Source organism: Clupea harengus, chromosome 15 (genome assembly GCF_900700415.2).
Source record: "Clupea harengus chromosome 15, Ch_v2.0.2, whole genome shotgun sequence".
In the NCBI taxonomy this organism is placed as follows: Eukaryota; Metazoa; Chordata; class Actinopteri; order Clupeiformes; family Clupeidae; genus Clupea; species Clupea harengus.
In genome coordinates, this window is record NC_045166.1 from 13,050,481 (window position 1) to 13,070,480 (window position 20,000).

At 46.4% G+C, this 20,000-nt stretch overlaps 2 protein-coding genes across 3 annotated transcripts in view; both read right to left on the reverse strand.

Moving 5' to 3' along the window:
• The window catches only part of stxbp5a (syntaxin binding protein 5a (tomosyn)), a 96,771-nt gene extending 92,497 nt beyond the window's left edge, over positions 1-4,274 (reverse strand). For both annotated transcript variants that reach the window (XM_031582010.2, XM_031582009.2), the window contains exons 1-2: positions 3,432-4,274; positions 1-75 (exon numbers count right to left, since the gene is read on the reverse strand). The exon at positions 1-75 is cut by the window's left edge and continues 23 nt beyond it. In XM_031582010.2, coding sequence (XP_031437870.1) covers positions 1-75; positions 3,432-3,569 — 213 coding nt within the window. In that variant the 5' untranslated portion in view covers positions 3,570-4,274. The remainder of the gene's footprint in view (positions 76-3,431) is intronic.
• A 3,911-nt stretch (positions 4,275-8,185) lies between these two features.
• adgb (androglobin) overlaps positions 8,186-20,000 on the reverse strand; it is a 46,334-nt gene continuing 34,519 nt past the window's right edge. The window contains exons 23-34 of the mRNA XM_012824670.3: positions 19,015-19,108; positions 18,151-18,282; positions 16,915-17,065; positions 16,347-16,528; positions 15,922-16,088; positions 15,373-15,555; positions 12,771-12,961; positions 11,754-11,909; positions 11,084-11,174; positions 10,386-10,452; positions 10,026-10,209; positions 8,186-9,308 (exon numbers count right to left, since the gene is read on the reverse strand). Coding sequence (XP_012680124.2) covers positions 9,123-9,308; positions 10,026-10,209; positions 10,386-10,452; positions 11,084-11,174; positions 11,754-11,909; positions 12,771-12,961; positions 15,373-15,555; positions 15,922-16,088; positions 16,347-16,528; positions 16,915-17,065; positions 18,151-18,282; positions 19,015-19,108 — 1,784 coding nt within the window. The 3' untranslated portion in view covers positions 8,186-9,122. The remainder of the gene's footprint in view (positions 9,309-10,025; positions 10,210-10,385; positions 10,453-11,083; positions 11,175-11,753; positions 11,910-12,770; positions 12,962-15,372; positions 15,556-15,921; positions 16,089-16,346; positions 16,529-16,914; positions 17,066-18,150; positions 18,283-19,014; positions 19,109-20,000) is intronic.

A 20,000-nucleotide genomic window follows, 5' to 3' on the forward strand; every position in this document is an offset into this window, starting at 1 on the left:
TCCGATGGCCAGGAGCTTCTGGACAGGGTCCAAGGCCAGAGCCGAGGGCTGATAGGGGAAGCCATGACGGACAGTCTGCATAGGGGAGGCGAGGAGCAGAGAGAAAAGGAGAGGAGAGGAGAGGAGACAAGGCTGAGTTACAGCATAAAAAGGATACATGGCTTTAATGTGTACCTACACACATGCATACACACACACACACACACACACACACACACACACACACACACACACACACACACACACGTTAATACACACGCAATGAAGGACCGTCTGCACAGGGGATCAGAAGAGACCAGGCCTGAGATACTGCATGTAAAGCATACATGACTTTAATGTGTACTTACACACACACTAAAGGACACACACTCTCATACCCCTGGCGTCACTATCCACAGTGCAGCCTGCAGCTGACGCAGCACTATTGTAGGTACGCCCCATCATGCATTGACCGTTTCATTGACCAGTCTTGAAAGTAACCATTCAACAATATCACTAAACTTACTTGTAATTGAGATAGCTATAGTAGATATAGTAGATATCGTAGATATAGTGTATATATATATATACCACCTTCCCACCTTGTGTATAACATTTACAGTCACAGCCTCTTTTTATGTATTTGTATTTGTCTTATTGAATGAAACTTGTTCCAAAACTGAATGTTTTATTAAAAAATAAATATTATTTCTACCCACGACTTATTTAATTTGGTTGCTCCCTCTCATACACACACCTATTGCAATCTGAGTCTGTGATAACCGCTGTGCCATTAATGATGAATGCTGAATTATATTAATGCAAGTGATAGTGTGATCGGGTGTCCATTCATTCATACTGTGTAGGACTATAATAACTGGCTGGGCTTTTCTTGATGGCTATTTGCTCTATGCTTATTGACATACTGTGTGAGCTGCCTTTGTATTGTCTTTGTTAGTGTGGGCTGGCTAAAGCTATTCCGGGTGTTTGGTGTGTGGTGATAGTTGGAGAAATGAGGCTGTGGTGGTTTGAGAATATTTGCACTGGGGCCAATCACAAGTGTGTTACGCTTCTGTCTCATTCACATTGATGCACACACACTCAATGTGCTCTCTCTCGCTCTCACACACACACACAGGTGCGCGCACACACACAAACACACACAAACACTTTCACACCTGCACACTCAGTTTACTCACACACACACACTCTTGTAAAGATTTAAGTACGCACTCAAACAACATAAACACAGAAGCATACAGCTCAAACCCTATCCTCTGTTACTTCTGCCAGACAGACAGATGTCTTTTATTGGCTTTTGTGGTGCTTTGAGCACTACATTTTTTTTAAACACACTAAAGATGTGTTCCCTAGCCAGAAAGACTGAAATTCATCTCCTGCAGCCAAAGCAGATATTTACGAATGTTTGCATGTGTGAATGTGTGTGTATTTAATAGCGATAAAGCATATTATGTAAGACACAAACACCTGCCGACGTACATTAGCACTGCGGCTCAAACAGCAAATCTCTCTCTCTCTCTCTCTCTCTCTCTCTCTCTAACCGATCCTCGCTCTCACACAATACATCAGGGGCCTATCGCTTGCATTTATTTGTTGTCATTTGCTCGTGACGTTTCATTTAGCATTAGTGATGCGCGAGCTTGGCTCCGGCTCGGCACCGGTGCCGTGCGCAGGCAGCGGGCGCGTCAGCATCGCTCTCCTCGGATGGATTCTTACGTAAATCATTATTTTAATCTTTGTGTAGAGCAGCTCTGTCTGATCCGGCCAGACAGCGCGGTGGAACGCCTCGTGCTGCGGGTTTCATTAGAACGCAGCGAGAACCAATTAATCACCAAAAACCTGCGTCTCAAGGGAACAACCATCGCTTCTTTCTCTCTCTCTCTCTCTCTCTCTCGCTCTGTGTGTGTGTGTGTCGCCCCTTGTGTACAACTGTTACATATCTGTTGTTTAAAGCGAGAGATAGAGTGAGGGAGTAGGCAATTTCTCGAAAAAGAGGAGTAACCGTGGGACACTTTACGAATCTAATTAAACAAACAAACAAACGTAAATGAGCGTAACGCCGATGCGTGGAGATGCCAGAGGTACGTGTGAGAGAGAGCACGGGCAAATGTGTGAATTTGATGCGTGCATGTACGACGCAAAATCGTTACAATTACCAACGATATACCACCGCTTGTCTGGGCTAGCTCCTCAACAGCGCTCGTTGATCCTTCTAATCAACTAGAACATCAGTTTTGCAGCTCACTGAAGCCCACGCAGAGCCAGCAGACTGAGTGCGTCCACCAAAGTCGCCTGTACGTGTGTCCCTTCATCTGTCAGTAGGCCTTCAAATCAACACCAGCATGTGTGTGTGTGTGTGTGTGTGTGTGTGTGTGCGTGTATGTGTGTGATGTGTACATATATGTGTGCCTGGTTCTTCCCCTTTGCCTTTATCACATTGGGCCACTGCAATTGACACGTTAATCCCTGTACAGCAGATTATGCAAGAGGCGGTTGTTTATTCCACCCCCCTCCTCATCACCCTTGCTGTCTCTCTTGCCTCCAAGCTACATTCTCCAAGCACACGGAAGAAACGTCTAGATCCTGTCTTGTCTCTTTTACGCCCTCGGTTTAACACTGCCCCCCACCTCGTCCATCCTCCCCCATTTTCGTTCTGTCCTTATCGCAACGAGCCACCGTCACCAACAACAAAGCGCAGACCACGTTATCCTGGGAACGAGCTAGACGTCAAGACGGCTTCACATATTTTGAGCGCATTGACCAATGTGCGACTGTAGCGTTTTTGGACATCCTGCGGGCTTTTGGGGCATTCTTCTAGGCGGACCATGCGTTCAAATGCCCGGAACTCTCTCATCGTGTCCTAACGGAAGGCAGACCATGGTCCCTTGATGAATTCTGTGCACAGGGCCATCTCCACCCAGTTGGAACAATCCCTCACACAAGGGAGATTGAGAGAGAGACCCTTTCAGATCCATCGACCTCCGCATCTCTACAACTACACCACACGCAGCTGAGGCGATGCGCATGGCCAGCACTGCGGGACAGATATGTTATCTGAATTTTCCGTCTTTCAAGGCTTTAAGGCGCGTACGCACACACATAGACACACACACTCGCGCGTGCGCGTACACACACACACACAGGCGGTCGCTCACAAGCACGCTCACACAAACACACACACACACACACACACAGCTGTGAGCTGATGTCGCATTAATTAAACACAAGAATCCACGGAAGAGTGCAGTAGGGGGGTAACGGGCCGGGATAGCACTCGCCCAGGGTTTTTGTCAGGCTCAGATGGAGCATGCATGACCGCACTTGACACTTCTGTCGCTATGGCAAGAGAGCCAGGATGCAGTAGCTTCAGTTTACCAGTTAGTATGGTGGCAACATATGTGTGTGTGCGTGCGTGTTTGCAGCTTCCCCACCTTGCAGAGCTGGAAGTGCTCCGACTGGAGCGTCTCGTGGATTAGGTCGTTCTCCCTCACGCCCAGTGGTTGCGACGGCGTGGCAGAAGACACGTTTGTTAGTCCGTCCAGCACCTTCCGGATGTTAAACTTCTTCATGCTCCTCTCCGTGAGCACGCGATGCCACGCAGGACCGACCACACGGAATCAGATCTCCCGGAAAAGATCAGGGGATGTGGTGGGGGTACGCCACACTCGCTGGCTTTTTGGTTATTCTTAATAAAAATCTCACATTTTATCCCGTGTTGTCACTGCGGTCTCCATGTCCGAATATTCGGCCGTCACCGGAGCAGTATGTGTATGCCAGCTCGTAAATGTGGATACTCTATTTTAATGCTTTAACCGGAGTGGTCGCATAAAGCGTCGATATAGTTCTCTCCTCCACCGACCACTGTCCCGCTGCGTCTTGCTCTCTCTAGCGCGCTCTCTCTCTCTCTCGCTCTTTCACACACAGCTGCAGCGGTGAGCCTGCGCATTTCGCACGACACCCGGATGTTTGATAAAAGTCGCCGCCTGCCGCTCCGGTGACCGCAACAGAGTACGCGCCTGCCGTCACATTGCGCCCGTGCCTGGCCGGCCCCGCCCACTGCACCTGGCGGCCCTAGGATGCCTCGGCCAAAGCCACGGAGGCACGCGTGCACATCACCTGCCCGATAAACCTGGCGCCGAGGTTACAGCCAAAAAGCCACGCACTATAGAACAGTGTCTAGTAGCAAAATCCAACCCTCCCTCATTTCTCTGAACATGAACAAATACAGAGCAAAAACATTTTACGTGACACGTAGACAGCACATGACACATCATTTTTTCCCCTCTGGTTTAACTAGGCAGATGTGTGTTTGCAAGTGTGCGCGTGTGCGTGCATGCGTGTGCATTTGGAGGGACTGCTTTTACCCAATCCCGTTTTATCCTGGGGGGAGGGGGGTGGGTGGGTGCAGAAAGATGCATGAGAGCTGAAACTCTTTGCCTTGTTCATTGGATCTGCACTTGCCATACCTCTGCAAGAGTCCCTATTGTGCCTCAAGCGTGGAGTTCTTGGCATTGGTACAGCGCAAAGCCTGCAATCTCCTGATATAAAGACTCTCAGGGTGGAGATATTCCTGGATTTTTCACACAGGTCGGTGGACACAGACTGCTTGTCTACAAAAAGCATGCTGTTATATTCGGTGGGTGTGTGTGTATGCCTAAAACAGATAGCGTATTCTGATCATCATGTATAACACATGTTATGTTATAATCAATATCCCTGAGGGACACCAGATTGCCCCAGTCACTTGACTAATTACACATGCAATTAGCGTCCACTTCAAAGGGATGGAAGAGAAATGATGGAGAGAGAGATGAGAGAGAGAGGGAGAGAGACTGTGTGTGCGTGCGCTGAGAGAGAGATAGAGTGAGAGTGTGTGTGTGAGAGAGAAAGATATAGAGAAGGAAGAGAGAGAATGTGTGTGTGTGTAAGAAAGGCAGAGACAGTCTGTGTGTGAGAGAGACAGAGAGACGGAGAGAAAAAGAGAAAGAAAGAGGCGCCTCTGCCACGTCTCGCGGTATGACACTGTGACACTCTGACGTCAGTCGTTGTCTCCTTGCTTAATTAGTCAGCGTAATTAATACAGATGAAGGAGGATATTATCCCTGTATTTACCCCCACCAACACTGCAGCAGCAGCAGCTAGCCAGGTATACCAAAACAAACCAATCAGAGAGCTAAAAGATCTAACCTCATGTTAAGGCCCGATCTAACATAGACCTGATATCACTGAACACGTGCAGGTCACATTTAAACCCAAAATAAACAGACACACACACACATGGAAGAATACGCAGACCGGAACATCATATACTTCATACACGCACAAACACACACAGATATACACGACGTAACATATCCAATACTTAACACACACACACACGACTCACTTAACAAACACACACACACGCACAAACACACAAAGATATACATGACGTATCTTATCCAACACTCACTTAATACACACACACACGACTCACTTAACAAACACACACACTCACACAGCATTCATTCATCAGCCGTTGCAGAATGCAGCCAGACAGATGTGCTTTGCTTGTGACTTTGGGTGCTGCCTACTGTCATTGGCTCAGATAAAAGAAAGAAAGATGTTCACTCCTTAATACCTGCACCATTTATAGTCATAATGTGTGTGTGTGTGTGTGTGTGTGCCCACGCATCCAGTGTTTGCTCTTGTTTTGTCACTGATGCTGAAACACGATTGAAGCAGCACCACAATAGAGACCTAGGCCCTTATAAGGTAATACCTCTGGATTTTTGTTACACACACACACACACACTCATAAAACAGCGTAGGAGGTTGAGCTACTGACTGGAACATCAATGGTTTAATTTCACAGCTTTGTCGTCCCCCTCCCATTCATCTAATGAGCAAGAGTGAGTGTGTGTGTGTGAGTGTGTGTGAGGAAGAGAGATTGAGGAGGGGTCTGTTTTAAGTATTTAGTATTTAGCTTTCCATTCAGGTCACTATTTATGGGCTTTGATAAGATTTCCATTGATGCGGTTTGTATCGTTTGTGTGTGTGTGTGTGTGTGTGTGTGTGTGTGTGTATTGTTTCTCAGAAGGGCCAAAGTGCACAAGGCTGTTTCCATAGTGAAGGAGGTGCTTCCTGACTGGTGTAACCTGTGTGTGTGTGTGTGTACATGTCTGCATGGTGCTTGGTTTCACTTAAGTGCTGAATGTAAGTCTGCCAAGGTAACTAAAGAACAAACTTACTAATGAAACCTTGCATACACACATGGAAATATGATATATAAATTTGCTGAATAACATCGACAAGATAAAATGTACTTTGATCTAAAATAGTTTTTTTTAAGCTTTCTTTGAAGCAATGCTCTTTACGTGATGCGTTGATATTTACATATTACCATGGCAACGGCACACATAACAATAGATAATTTCCCACATGACTGTCCAATCAGATTCACCGGTTTACTCAGGGCTCCAGGCTTGGAGGCCTTTTATGGTGGTGCAGGTTAGTGATGAAAAGACTTGTCTCTGTGACATCACCAGGCCGTGTGTGTGTGTGTGTGTGTGTATGAAATATATATGAAAGTGGGATTGTATTCATGCGTCCCAATGTCATGACGAGTCACACTTGAAGAGTGATGAGCGATTAAAAGTACATGATGAGTCAAATATAGATATAGGCAGGCATTTGTTTGCTGATGTTAAAGTGAAAAAGGTTAGAGTTAGAGAGCTTGAGAGAGAAGGATGGATAGAGAGATACAGAGGGTGAGAGAAACACTATATGGCAGTAGACTGTGGAACTCACCTAGCCTTGATGTTGCATAGACCCCACTCAGATCTGGGCAGGGTCCTTTTAAATACAACACTACCTGACAATGAATTTACCCCAAGATATAATTCTAATGTATTCACAGTGTACACACAAACAGTACCCATACACATACATATATGTGTTTATATATGTGTATATTCATTTGCTAATGTATGTTTATCTGCTTATCTTCCCTTGCTGTCTTTGATCTATCGCTTCCTCCCCTTCTTCCTTCCTTCCCTACTTCCCTCTTCATTCTTGGGCCTGTCTCAGGTAGATGGGCCCCCCCCCCCCCCCCCCTTTCTGAGCCAGGTTCCGCTCTTGTTTAAAAGGACTTCTGGTTGACCACCGTCTTTGTTCTGCCTGCTCTGGGGATACAGGATCCTGTAAAAGCCCTCAAGACCATGTCCACAGCTAATGGCACCGTATAAATAAGTCAAACTGAATTACGTCTGGCAACAGCTGTCTAAGACAGGCCCAGGCTCCATCTCATTGTTCAGTGTGCTGGGGCTGGGCAGACAGGACCGGACAGCTCAGCAGTCCCTGGGCAGCCAGGCTATGTCTCCTGTGCTATTTAGGGGAGCTGGTCTTAAGCCCCAGAGGACCGGCACAGGTTTAAGCCCGAGATGGAAGTCAAGTCTGACATTTTGTGAGGTTAAGATGCTGGCTGTTTTGTCCCCGCAATCGGTTCAAAAATCCCCCGTGTCCTGCTTGAGCCGAGTGTGATCTGACAGGCTTTCAAAAGACATTGGCAAGGGCAGGCACACACGCACACACAGATTCTCTCCCGTGTACATGCACACACACACACACACACACATACATACACCTACACACACATACATACACACACAGGGAACAGTGATATATCACAATTACATGGGTTGTCAGAGAGCCTGAGCCACAGCAAAGTCCAGAGGGGATTCAGACAGGAAACACACACACACACACACACACACCACACACACACACACACACAGCTGTCCAGACATTTGTGCAGCGTCACAGTGATAAAATGCTGAGCACACTTGGGCTACATGCAGTCAGAGGTGGTTTAACACACACGGATAGAGTGAAGCATTGCACCACTTCAGACTCCAGTGACACATTTAAACACAGCATGATGTGTGCCATTACATAACATAAAGGAAACCATTGTTAAACAACAGCATCTAATGGGAGACAGTATTGGCCTAGAAACTCAACACGTCTCAAACATCTAGAAAAGTCCTTCTTGCATCCACAAGGGCAGAGTTATTTACACATGCACACACAAGTTGCAAATTGAATGCCAGTCATTCATGGAGTCGTATCATTCATTCGTATAACAAGGAAGGCCATACTGCTTAGAGTATTTCTAGTAAAGTCTGGAGACAAAACATGCCATGTCTTTTAGGACACTTACGGGAACTTTATTGGCTGCTGGTTGGTTTGGCTTGTATGAGGAGCTGTGGCTTTCACCGCCCAACACAGAATCAAACCCATACAAATCTGATAGTCAGCAACAACAAAAACTCATTTTGTGGAATAAGAGTGTGTGTGTGTGTGTGTGTATATGTCTGAGTGAGTGAGTGAGAGAGAGAGAGACAAGGGGAGAGACTCAGTGACTGCTGTAGAATAGATATCAGAAGAAAAAAAACAATCAAAAGGTAGCTTTCAAAGTCAATAGGTGAATTGTATCCACAGGTTCTCTTTAAATGTACCTGCAGCCAGAGCAGAATACACACTTATATAAATATAATGGGCCCTAATGTCATAGGGCCCCAAGCACTGTGGACGGGCCTCTCACATGAGCAACCACACAGTGAGAATAGGCAGGACACCTATATGTGCTCATTTCATTGACACAAAGCAGGGGCGCTACCAAGCAGACATGGGTTGAGTAATTCATGGGTGTGGCAATGAAGTCATTTTTTATCAGCCAATCACAACGATTCAACCATACCTTATTTAAGTTCACACAGACCTCAATAAGTGTTCTACAAATGATCTTTGAATTTTCCTGCACCCAGAGCAGAATACACACTCACATAAACATAACGCCTATTGTGAAATGTATACACACACACACACATATACCTATAAGCATTTACAGTCACATCAAACAAACAAGGACTTGCAGACTGACAAACACAAGCGTATATACAGAATCTAGGTAGACTTCCATAGTAAGTGTTGGACTATTCCCTTTTTATAAATAAGAGTTTCTGGAGCGTTTCCACTGTGTATGAAAGAGAAGCAGAGGACCTGCAATATGAGCCACGGGAGTGAGACCCCCTCTAAAGATGACACGCCACTGTGGCCGTGGGGAGGGGGGGGCAATGGGGTCACTTCTTCTTGCCGGCGCTCTTGCGGGTGGTGGCGGCCTGCGCCTGGTTCTTCTCCAGGTCCAACTGGCGCTGGGCCTCGCAGGCCACCTCCTCCTTGCGCCGCTGCTCCTCCTCCTCCAGCAGGCGGCAGTGGAACTCCTCGCGAGCCTCCAGCACACGCTGCCTCTGCTCAGACAGACAGACCTGACGGAGGGAGGAGAGAGAGAGACAGAGGGAGAGAGAGGGGGGGCAGAGAAAGAGAAGAGGGGGAGAGAGATGGGGCAGAGGGGGTGGGGGTTGAAGAGATATGAAGAGATGGAGAGGGGAAAGGGGAAGGGGAGAAGGGATGAACAGAGCAGGGAGAAACAGGGGGAAGAGAGAGAGAAGGGAAGACATGGAAAGATCAGGAAGAAATAGCAGGCAGAGAAAGGGGCAGAGAGGGGGGGGTGGAGACATCATGAATAGCTGGAGAGGGGGAGTGTGTGTGTGTGTGTGTGTGTGTGTGTGTTTGTGTGTGTGTGAGTAACAATGTGAGAGGTTCAGGACCATGGACAGCAGCAAGGGCCGCAACACATCCACAAAGAAACAAAGCTACGTAAGGAACAGCCCTGGGGTGGAGGACACTCTCATGCTCTCCATCAGCCAGCAACTAGTAGCAGTACTGTATTGTTCCCCATCCCCTTCACCTTCTTTAGAGATTGGACATTTAATAGCAGATCGCTGCAAATGTAACAAATAACACAAGGAACCAGAATGGCTTAATGGTATATGCATGTGCCTGCGTAGATTTGCATGTTCATGAGTGAGTGTGAATGTATGTGTGTCCTGTATGTGTGTGTGTGTGTGTGTGTGTGGGTAAATGTATGTGTGCGTATGTCTACACATGTAACCTTAAAGTGCATGTATTTGTGCGTTCCTGACCTGTATACCATCATAGAGCTCGATCTGGCGTCTCTTGAGCTCATGCCGCATGATGATCTCCTGCTTGCGGCGCTCTAGAACCATGTCTCGCTGCAGACGGAACTCCTGGATCCGCTCGGAACGTTCCACCTGCTGACGCTCCTCAATGTCCGCATCCTTCAGGAGAGGCTGCGAACGGGTGTGCCTGGGAAAACCGAGGGATGGAGAGGAAAGAGTGAAAGAGAGAGAGAGACTGTAAGCTTTGAGGCGGTGGAGGGCGAGAAGCAAAGACACAATCATGTAACAGCCTCAGATCAGATCAATAATAGTGTGTATAGTTATGTGTGTGTGAGTGTGTGTGTGTGTGTGTGTGTGTTTTACCTTATATAGGGTGTGTAGTCCATGGGAGTAAACTGTCTGATGGTAAAATCAGGAGACTGTTGGGAAACTGACATACAAACACATGCACACATGCACACACACACACAAACACACAAACACAAACACAGATACAGACACACACAGATACAGACACACACACACACACACACAAATACAGACCGGACACACACAGTACGTTTATTATTAGCAGAGCTGACAGTGCCCCCTTGTGGTGTGTGGTGTGTAGTGCGGTGAGGTGTCTGTGTCTTGTGACTGCAGGGCAGAGTTCCATGCCAGGATGCTTGCATCATCCCCTAGTTCTTCAGTGTTCTGTTCATCACCCCCATGTTCCCTTGAATCACTCCGTGTTCTTCCTGCAACCCCCATAACTGCACTGAACTGAACTCTGGGACAACAGATGAACAAACGGAGAAGCCATTTTTGGGGGATTTGAGTGCGAGTGCTTTGGTAGGCTTGTGCAAAATGTCTGGCTGACTGTCTTGGCAGTGCGTGTGTGTGTGTGGTTTTGGGTTTATGTGAATGTGTGTATATGTATTTGTGAGTGATTTTGTTTGGGTGACCGTGTACATGTCTGCATTTGTGTGTGTGTGTGTGTGTGTGTATTTATGTGTGGGTGACTGTGTGTCGGTGATTGTGTGTGTGTGTGTGTGTGTGTGTGTGTGTGTGTGGTGTTTTACCGGACTCTCTTTGGTCTGTTCCATCTGTTGGTCTATCTCCAGTCAACCCACGCACATGTTTATTTATAAACTGCAGACGAGACTGCAGGGCCTGGACACACACAGAGACAGACATAACACACACCACACACACACACACACACACACACACAAGCTCAGACACAGATACACACACATGCATGCTCACAGACACACACACGCATAGTTAAACGTTGTCTATCAGAGGGACAATAACACAAATAGAAAGACAAGCTTGCTGATGACATGGAGTGTGTCCTCTTCCTGTGGGATGTCTGACACTAATGTGTTGACTCATAGGCAGAGCAGAGGGTGTCCATTTCAAATGAGTGAATTCTTCTGAGCTCTTGACTTACTTTGAGTTATTCCAGAACTTTCATCCACAGTGACATTCAGTCCAGGAAGGTGTGTGTGTGTGTGTGCACCCCTTTTTCTACCGATTGTGTGTGTCTGTGTGTGTGTGTGTGTGTGTGTGTGTGAGTGTGAGAGAGAGAGTATTCATGTATCTTGTTTGTGGAGGTGTGTATATGAAGGTGTGTATATGAAGGTGCCTATCTGCATACATGTGTATGTGTGTATGTGTGTATGATTGTGTATGTGACAGTGAGGTTGTCTCTGTGTGTGTGTGTGTGTGTGTGTGTGTGTGTGTTACCTTAACAGCTCTGCCCGTGTCTGCGCTCTCCCAGGCCATCTTCAGGGCTTTGATCTGCTCCTGTCTTTCCGTGTCTCTCTTCACACACACACTCTCTGCTTCCGTCTGCTCACACACCACACGCAATGTCCAATGCGGCTTGCTCGTGTCCAAAGCCTCCGGTGCGCACACACACACACACACAAACACATACACACACACATACAAAACACACAAAACACACCACACACACAAACACACAAAAAACACATACACAAGAATGATGAAAGCAAACCACTCCACTCCTCCAGCACTTTCTTTTCAGCTCAGCCAATCACCTGCATTCGACTGTTTGACTGACATCCTGGAAGACCAATCCCTGACTGAGCTTTTCAAAACTCATGTGTGCTTAATAAATATAATCTACCTAAAGAATAACACGTGGTAAATAAGGGGAATGTCCAGTGAGAGAAGAAGCCTCTGGGCCTTGGCGTGTCCATAATGGGAGACTCTTGTGAGCACAAGCCTCTCTCCTCGTAGCTTTGAGAAAGCAGACATCCGAGGCAAAGTTACTCCAAAACTGGGTTGCCAAATGTATGGAGGGGGTGTTTGAGGCTTTAGGGCTGAACCTTTCTGCTCCGCTTGTCATTTATTCTGCCTCTCCAGACCACTCAGAAGCACACACACACACACACACACACACACACACACACACACACACACACACACACAGACAGACAGACAGACAGACAGTCAGACACACACACACACACACACACACACACACAGACAGAGAAACAGACAGACAGACAGACAGACAGTCAGACACACACACGCACACACACACATACACACACACACACACACACACACACACACACAGACAGGAATCTAACAGTTACACAAATACACACACTCGTAGACACCCCCTCCCTGCCTATACACACACACACTCTAACAATTACACACATGTACACAAATACACACACTCGTAGACACCTCCTCCCTCCCTGCCCATACACACACACACACACATACTTGCTCCACTCTGGACACAACCTTCTCCTTATCCTTGTCCTTCTCCTTGTCCTTCTCCTTCTCCTTCTCTCGGGCCTTCCGGGTGGACTTGGGCGTCGACGACTTCTGGCCCTCGCTGCTGGATTGGTCGGTGTTTGTGGGCGTGGTCAGGTCATCCTGCTTGTCTGCGCCCACTGTGGTGAAAGGTGAGACTGAAGACAGCAGATGCAAGTCACATGACCAGAAATGCATCATGTGACAGGAAGCAAATCATTCTACAGGTAAATGCACTGTGCACCAGGACACTGGTCTGTGTCACACAATAGGAAGTGCATCAATGAAAAGGTCACGGCTCTTTGGACACACACACACACACACACACACACACACACACACACACACACACACGCCAGGGGTGCATAAGTTACAAGTTACATTGCAAACTCCCTAGTCAAATACTTGCCCTCAAGAACACTGCGATCATCGAATGCTGGTTTATTGGAGGTTCCCAGCAAAAGCCGTAGGAAAATCGGGGACGCAGCATTTGTCAATTACGCCCCAGTGCTATGGAACATACTGCCTATAGACATCAGGGAAGCCAGCTCGCTTAACATCTTTAAAAGAAAACTAAAAACGTACCTCTTCACATTAGCCTTTAACTAGCTACCACTTCGCACTATATATATATAAAAATACTTTTAATTTAATTTAAATCTCTACTGGTGATATTAAGGGGTTGGATTAAATATATCCCTATAATTATAATTATAATTATAATTTTTTTTTTTTTTTTTTTGCACTATATCTTTGTTATGTTTCTTTGATGTCTATTTTTATGTGCATGTAATTTCTTTGTGCATATTATGTATTTGCTGTAAAGCACTTTGAGCTGCATTCTTTTGCATGAAAGGTGCTATATAAATAAAGTTTTATTATTATTATTATTATAAGCATAAGCACTGACTGGAGTAGGCCACAGAATGACACACAGAGACAGAATTACACACACTGACAAACTGCCATCATGACAAATACTTGGCATACTTCATTATGAGCTGTCGTGCTCTGCCTGATGCTGAATACAAAGATCTGTTGAATGAATCAACCAATCAACACTTCTGTTCAAAAGTTGGAAGGTCACTTAGAAAGTTCCTTGTTTTCAAAAGAAGAGCAGATGGAGGATTCTTTGACAAAAGGAAAGTTTGAAGGACACACTTATTAAATCATTATTAAAAATCATTTTTCCTAACCTTGTCAATGACTATATTTTCTATTTATTGTACTATATCTCCCATTCAAACTTATTTCATGCATGGTTTCATGGGAAACAAGGACATTTCTAACTTTTGAACGGTAGTGTATGCGTAAAATGTCGGTCATAATGAAAGCAAGTACCAGTCCTATGAGGAGCACAGTTCTCATTGTGCCCACCAGAGGGCATTGTTGCTCCATACAAATCCAGCCCACCCTTGTCAGAGCAATAACATTTAAAGGGTCTGTCTTTCTAAGTGCAATGCTTCAGGCCTCTCTCTTTAACACACAGACACACACACACACACACAAAAATAGCCTCTCTCTGTCTTCCAGGATTGTCTCTCCAACAAACAGTTCTGAGTTATAACAAGAAACATTTTTATCACAGATGGAGAATTAATGCACAACCAGCCATCTGGTAAAATGACCTGCTTTTGGCAATCAAATTGTTCAGACATAGTGTCAATCAGCAGTTAGCTTCACTACCAGCCGGGTAAAAACAGATCTACTGTATTTCTCCTTGTGGTTGGCCAACTCATGGCCCTTAAGGTAAACCTTTCCCTTTCATCCACACACCCGTATGTCCATCCAAGGAGACGAGACACAGGGAATACACACACACACACACACACACACACACACACACTTTTTCCTTTCTAGGTCATTTTCTATTTCTTATGTAAAGTAGTATTTATTGTTACACCAGGTTTTTTATTGCTCTTAGCTTGACTGTTCTCTCCCTTGTACGTCGCTTTGGACAAAAGCGTCTGCTAAATGACTAAATGTAAATGTAAATGTAAATGTAAACACACACACACACACGACGAACAACATGGCTGGCTGGACAGCGTGTGTGTGTGTGTAGTGTGTAGTATGTGTGTGTGTGTGTGTGTAGTGTATATGTGTAGTGTGTAGTATGTGTGTGTGTATGTGTGTGTGTGTGTGTGTGTGTGTGTAGTGTGAGCCCCATAGGGCAATTGGATATGTGGGCTAATTTAATTCTCCATTTTCTCTTATTTCCCAAAGCAGGCAGGCCAAGTGGCAGGCAGGCCTCTGACCGACTCCACACTAACCTTTTTCCCCGCACGTGCAGACACACACACATTTTGGAGAATGTAGTTGGTCTGTTAGTGTGTGATTGTTAAGAGTGGGAGACTGTGATTGGGTAAGAGGTTGCATGGGAATGTGTGACTGGCTGAAAGTGTATGTGGGAGAATTTGATTGGCTGGGAAGCTGCATGGAAGCACGTGATTGGCTGAGAGCATGTTTGAAAGAATGTGATTGGCTCAGAGGCTGTCTGGAGCATGATAGTATATTGGGGAGAATCTGATTGGCTGAGAGTGAGCATGTGATCTGGCTGAGCAGGCACCTCTCATGTCGTTCTTCTCGGCATGGCGAAGCGTCTGGATGAAGTTGGCCTCGGCCTCGCTCACGGCCCAGGTCCGATGGAGCAGCTCCACCTGTACGATGTACTTGTGTGTGTGTGACGGCGCCTCCGAGAGTATGTCCGTCTCGGGGAGTGTGTCCTCCCCCGTCTGGCTCTCCTCAGAGTCTGCAGGTAAACAAATCAGTGTAAACAAGAGCAGAACGTGTGGCCTGTGTGTGTGTGTTTGTTTGTGTGTGCATGAGTGTGTGTGTGTATGTGTGCATGAGTGAGTGTGTGTGTGTCTGTGTGTGCGTGTGTATGCATGAGTGTGAATGTGTTTGTGTATGTGTGTGTGTGTGCACATGTCATTTAGAGAGGGCGAATCCAATGCTGCAGAAGCAGACTTTTCCAGCACTGGGGATTTTAGGGTTTAAGCAGGGGAGAGAGAGTGTGTGTGTGTGTGTGTGTGTGTGTGTGTGTGTGGGTCTGAAATCTGTGTGTGTGACTGTGTGTGTAACCTCTGTGTGTGTGTGTGTGTGTGTGTGTGTGTACCTGCATCGGCTCTGAATGTAAACACAGGGATGAGCACATGGCCTTTGCCAGTTGTGGATGTGAGGGTGGTCTCGTGGTTCAGCACAGTCAGACGCAGGTGGGCGTAGGGCACGGACGTTTGGAACTGCACCGTCCCCACCACGTCCACACTCGCCTTCACAGAGAACCTACACACACACACACATGAACATGAACATGCACACACACACACAATTGCAGACAATGTATTTGCCCTTGGCTATCTAGTAGTCTAAGAATTGTGTGTGTGTGTGTCTGTGTCTGTGTGTATGTGAGTGTGTGTGTGTGTGAGTGTGTGTGAGTGTGTGAGTGAGTGTGTGTGAGTGTGTGTGTGTGTGTGTGTGTGTGTGTGTGTGTGTGAGTGTGTGAGCGTGTATGTGTGTGTGTGTGTGTGTGAGTGTGTGTACCTGCATATGATGTATTTGTCATTGGGTATGTAGTAGTCTTTAAACTCCTTCACACAGAAGCTGCTGACAGGCGTCTCTCGGGCAGGGACTGGCAGTGGCTGCCGACAGCCAATCAGACACATCCGCCAGCGACCGCTGGGCACCTCACCTGTGTGAGCCTCTGCTACAAACGTGTAACCATTCTAGACACACACACACACACACACATATAATACAAACAAACACATACCCAAATAAACACACTAACATAGACATAAACATATAATGTACACACAAACATACAGTTCATACACACCCACACACACAATGTAAGTCACGATGTCTATACATGCAGTAAGAACTGAATCGAATGCTTATTTTCAACTGCATCAAATGCATTATTTCCACCCACACACATGCAACATCAGTCAGTGTATGCATAATCACACATTACATAAATTAGTCACACACACTCACACACACACATGCACAAACTGACGTGAACACACACACACACACACACACACACACACACGTACACACACACATACACACGTGAACACACACACACACACACACACACACACACCTGGTTGTTCTTGTAGACGTGGGGCTCTACCCGGCGGAAGACTTTGGGCACCTCCTCTCCTGTATCATTGTTGATTACATGCAGTGCAGACACCACAGGGGAGTACACCTTAGCCACCAGCAGTGTGTCCTTAGGGATGAAAAACACCTCCCTGACACACACACACACACACACACACACAAAGACACACACACACATTTAAACCACTGTGCGCTTCGGTATGTTTGGTATGTATGCTCAGGGCGTGCTGAGTATATGTGTGTTTTGTGTGTTATTTTTGGTTTGCTTTACTGTGCTTAGGGGATGTGTGTTTATGCGTGTGTGTGTGTTACTAGTGTGTTGTGGACGTATGACATTGCAGTGTGTATGTAGCGTATGTACTCAACTTGGAGCATGTTAAGAGCCAGTGAATTTGTGACATTGCGGTGTGTGTAGTGTGTGTGTGTGTGTGTGTGTGTGTAGTGTGTGGTGTGTGTGCGTGTGTAGTGTGTGTGTGTGTGTGTGTGTCTGTGTGACGTTGTGGTGCAGTGTGTTTGGGGCGTGGTGAGGACCTGTGGTGTGTGACGTTGTGGTGTGTGTAGTGTGTATGTGTGGAGTGTGTATGTGTGTAGTGTGTGTGTGTGTGTAGTGTGTGTGTGTAGTGCAGTGTGTTTGGGGCGTGGTGAGGACCTGTGGTGTGTGTGTGTAGTGTGTGTGTGTAGTGCAGTGTATGTAGTGTGTAGTGTGTGTAGTGTGTGTGTGTGTAGTGTATGTGTGTGTAGTGTGTGTGTGTGTGTAGTGTGTGTGTGTGTAGTGTGTGTGTAGTGCAGTGTGTGTGGGGCGTGGTGAGGACCTGTGGTGTGTGTGTGTAGTGTGTGTGTGTGTGTAGTGCAGTGTGTTTGGGGCGTGGTGAGGACCTGTGGTGTGTGACGTTGTGGTGTGTGTAGTGTGTATGTGTGGAGTGTGTATGTGTGTAGTGTGTGTGTGTGGAGTGTGTATGTGTGTAGTGTGTGTGTGTGTAGTGTGTATGTGTGTAGTGTGTATGCGTGTAGTGTGTATGTGTGTAGTGTGTGTGTGTGTGTGTGTAGTGTGGTGTGTGTGTGTAGTGCAGTGTATGTGTGTGTAGTGTGTAGTGTGTGTGTGTGTAGTGTATGTGTGTGTAGTGTGTAGTGTGTGTGTGTGTAGTGTATGTGTGTGTAGTGTGTGTGTGTGTGTAGTGTGTGTGTGTGTGTAGTGTGTGTGTAGTGCAGTAAAGACCTGAACACGAGTGCCCACGTGTTTGGCGTTTCGGGCAGAGGAACGGAGTGATCACTGAAGCTGATCCTGCTCTTCTCGTCCTCCCTGCAGCTGGACAGATCCACACAGCACGGGCTCTCACCCAACATGTACCTGTCACACCACACACACACACACACACACACACACACACACACACACACACACACACACACAACATATACACACTCAGAGATACAACCACTTACACAAACATACAAAAATGACTCAATGAACACATGTAGTGCTCACATAAACACACATACTAGCACACACACATACTTGCATACAAACACACACACATACTTACATACAAACACACACACATACTAGCACACACACATACTTATATACTTACATACAAACACACACACATACTTACATACAAACACACACACATACTAGCACACACACATACTTACATACTTACATACATACAAACACACACACATACTTACATACAAACACAATTCAACCCCCTCACCTCCCCCTCCACCTCTGTCTCCCCCCCTCTGCCAACCACTATCTCTCTCCCTCCCTCTATCCCGTTCTCTCTCCCTTCCTCTATCCCACTATCGTTCTCTCTCCTTACCTTCCTCTATCCCTCTATCTATCTCTATCCCTCCCTCTATCTCTCTCTCTACCTCCCTTCCTCTATCCCCCTCTCGCTCTCTCTCTGGCTCTTCTTCTTTCTCTCTTGTTGCCCTCCACCCGAAGGCTGCAGTGGGCACTGAGACAGTAAACAGCAGATGGTACCACACACACACACATACACACACACACACACACACAACAAAACAACAGTGTGTATGTGTGTGTGTGTGCCTGTATGCGTGTGTGTGTTACCCCAACAAGGAGATGGCGTGTTTCTTCAGATCTGTTTCTACAGATGCCCACATTTCCTGCAACGTCTTGGCAGCGTTCAAATTCTCTTTGGTGCCTGTAACACACTTGCACACACACACACACACACACACACACACACACACACACACACACACACACACACACACACACACACACACACACACACACACACACACACACACACACACACACACACACACACACACACACACACACACACAGTTACCTCAGCACATGATAGACAATTTCCTCAAGGCTACCCACAGCCCCCCTTGGACTGCTTTTGTAAGCGAGAAAATCCTCTTTTAAAACATTCATAAACCTGAGAGATGTGTTTACACCTGATCTTTAACAGTGCCACTGTACTTGTATTTGTGCTGTTGTTAACCTATGCCCCATGTAAAACACAGGAGCAGGGGCAAAGTAACCCAAGGTACCATGCTGGTTCAGTACTCCATGACCGCATTCACACCCATTCTAATCTTACTAACTGTTTGTCTGAATGACTGACTGAGAGCGATAAAGAGATGGATGGGTGGATGGATGGATGGATAGATAGATTACTTTATTAAACTCTTTAGATTACTTTGTTAGTTCTCCGTTAAATGTAACTAGGGCTTCCTGCAGGAAGTATATGCTTTAGGGAATGAATATTAGTGATGGGGAACACACACACACACACACACACACACACACACACACACACACACACACACACACACGAAAATCCAGAGACACTAAGAGACTGAGAAAGAGTGAGAAAGAGTGTGTGTGTGTGTGTATAAGAGAGAGAGCATGTGTGTGTGTTTGTGTAAGAGACAGAGCATGTGTGTGTTTGTGTAAGAGAGAGAAAGTGTGTATGTGTGTAAGTCAGAGAGAGAGAGTGTGTGTGTGCTTGAGAGTGTGTGTGGAGTAATCCCAAAGAGCGGGAGCGGCGTGCGGGGAATGATTCATCATGAGGATGC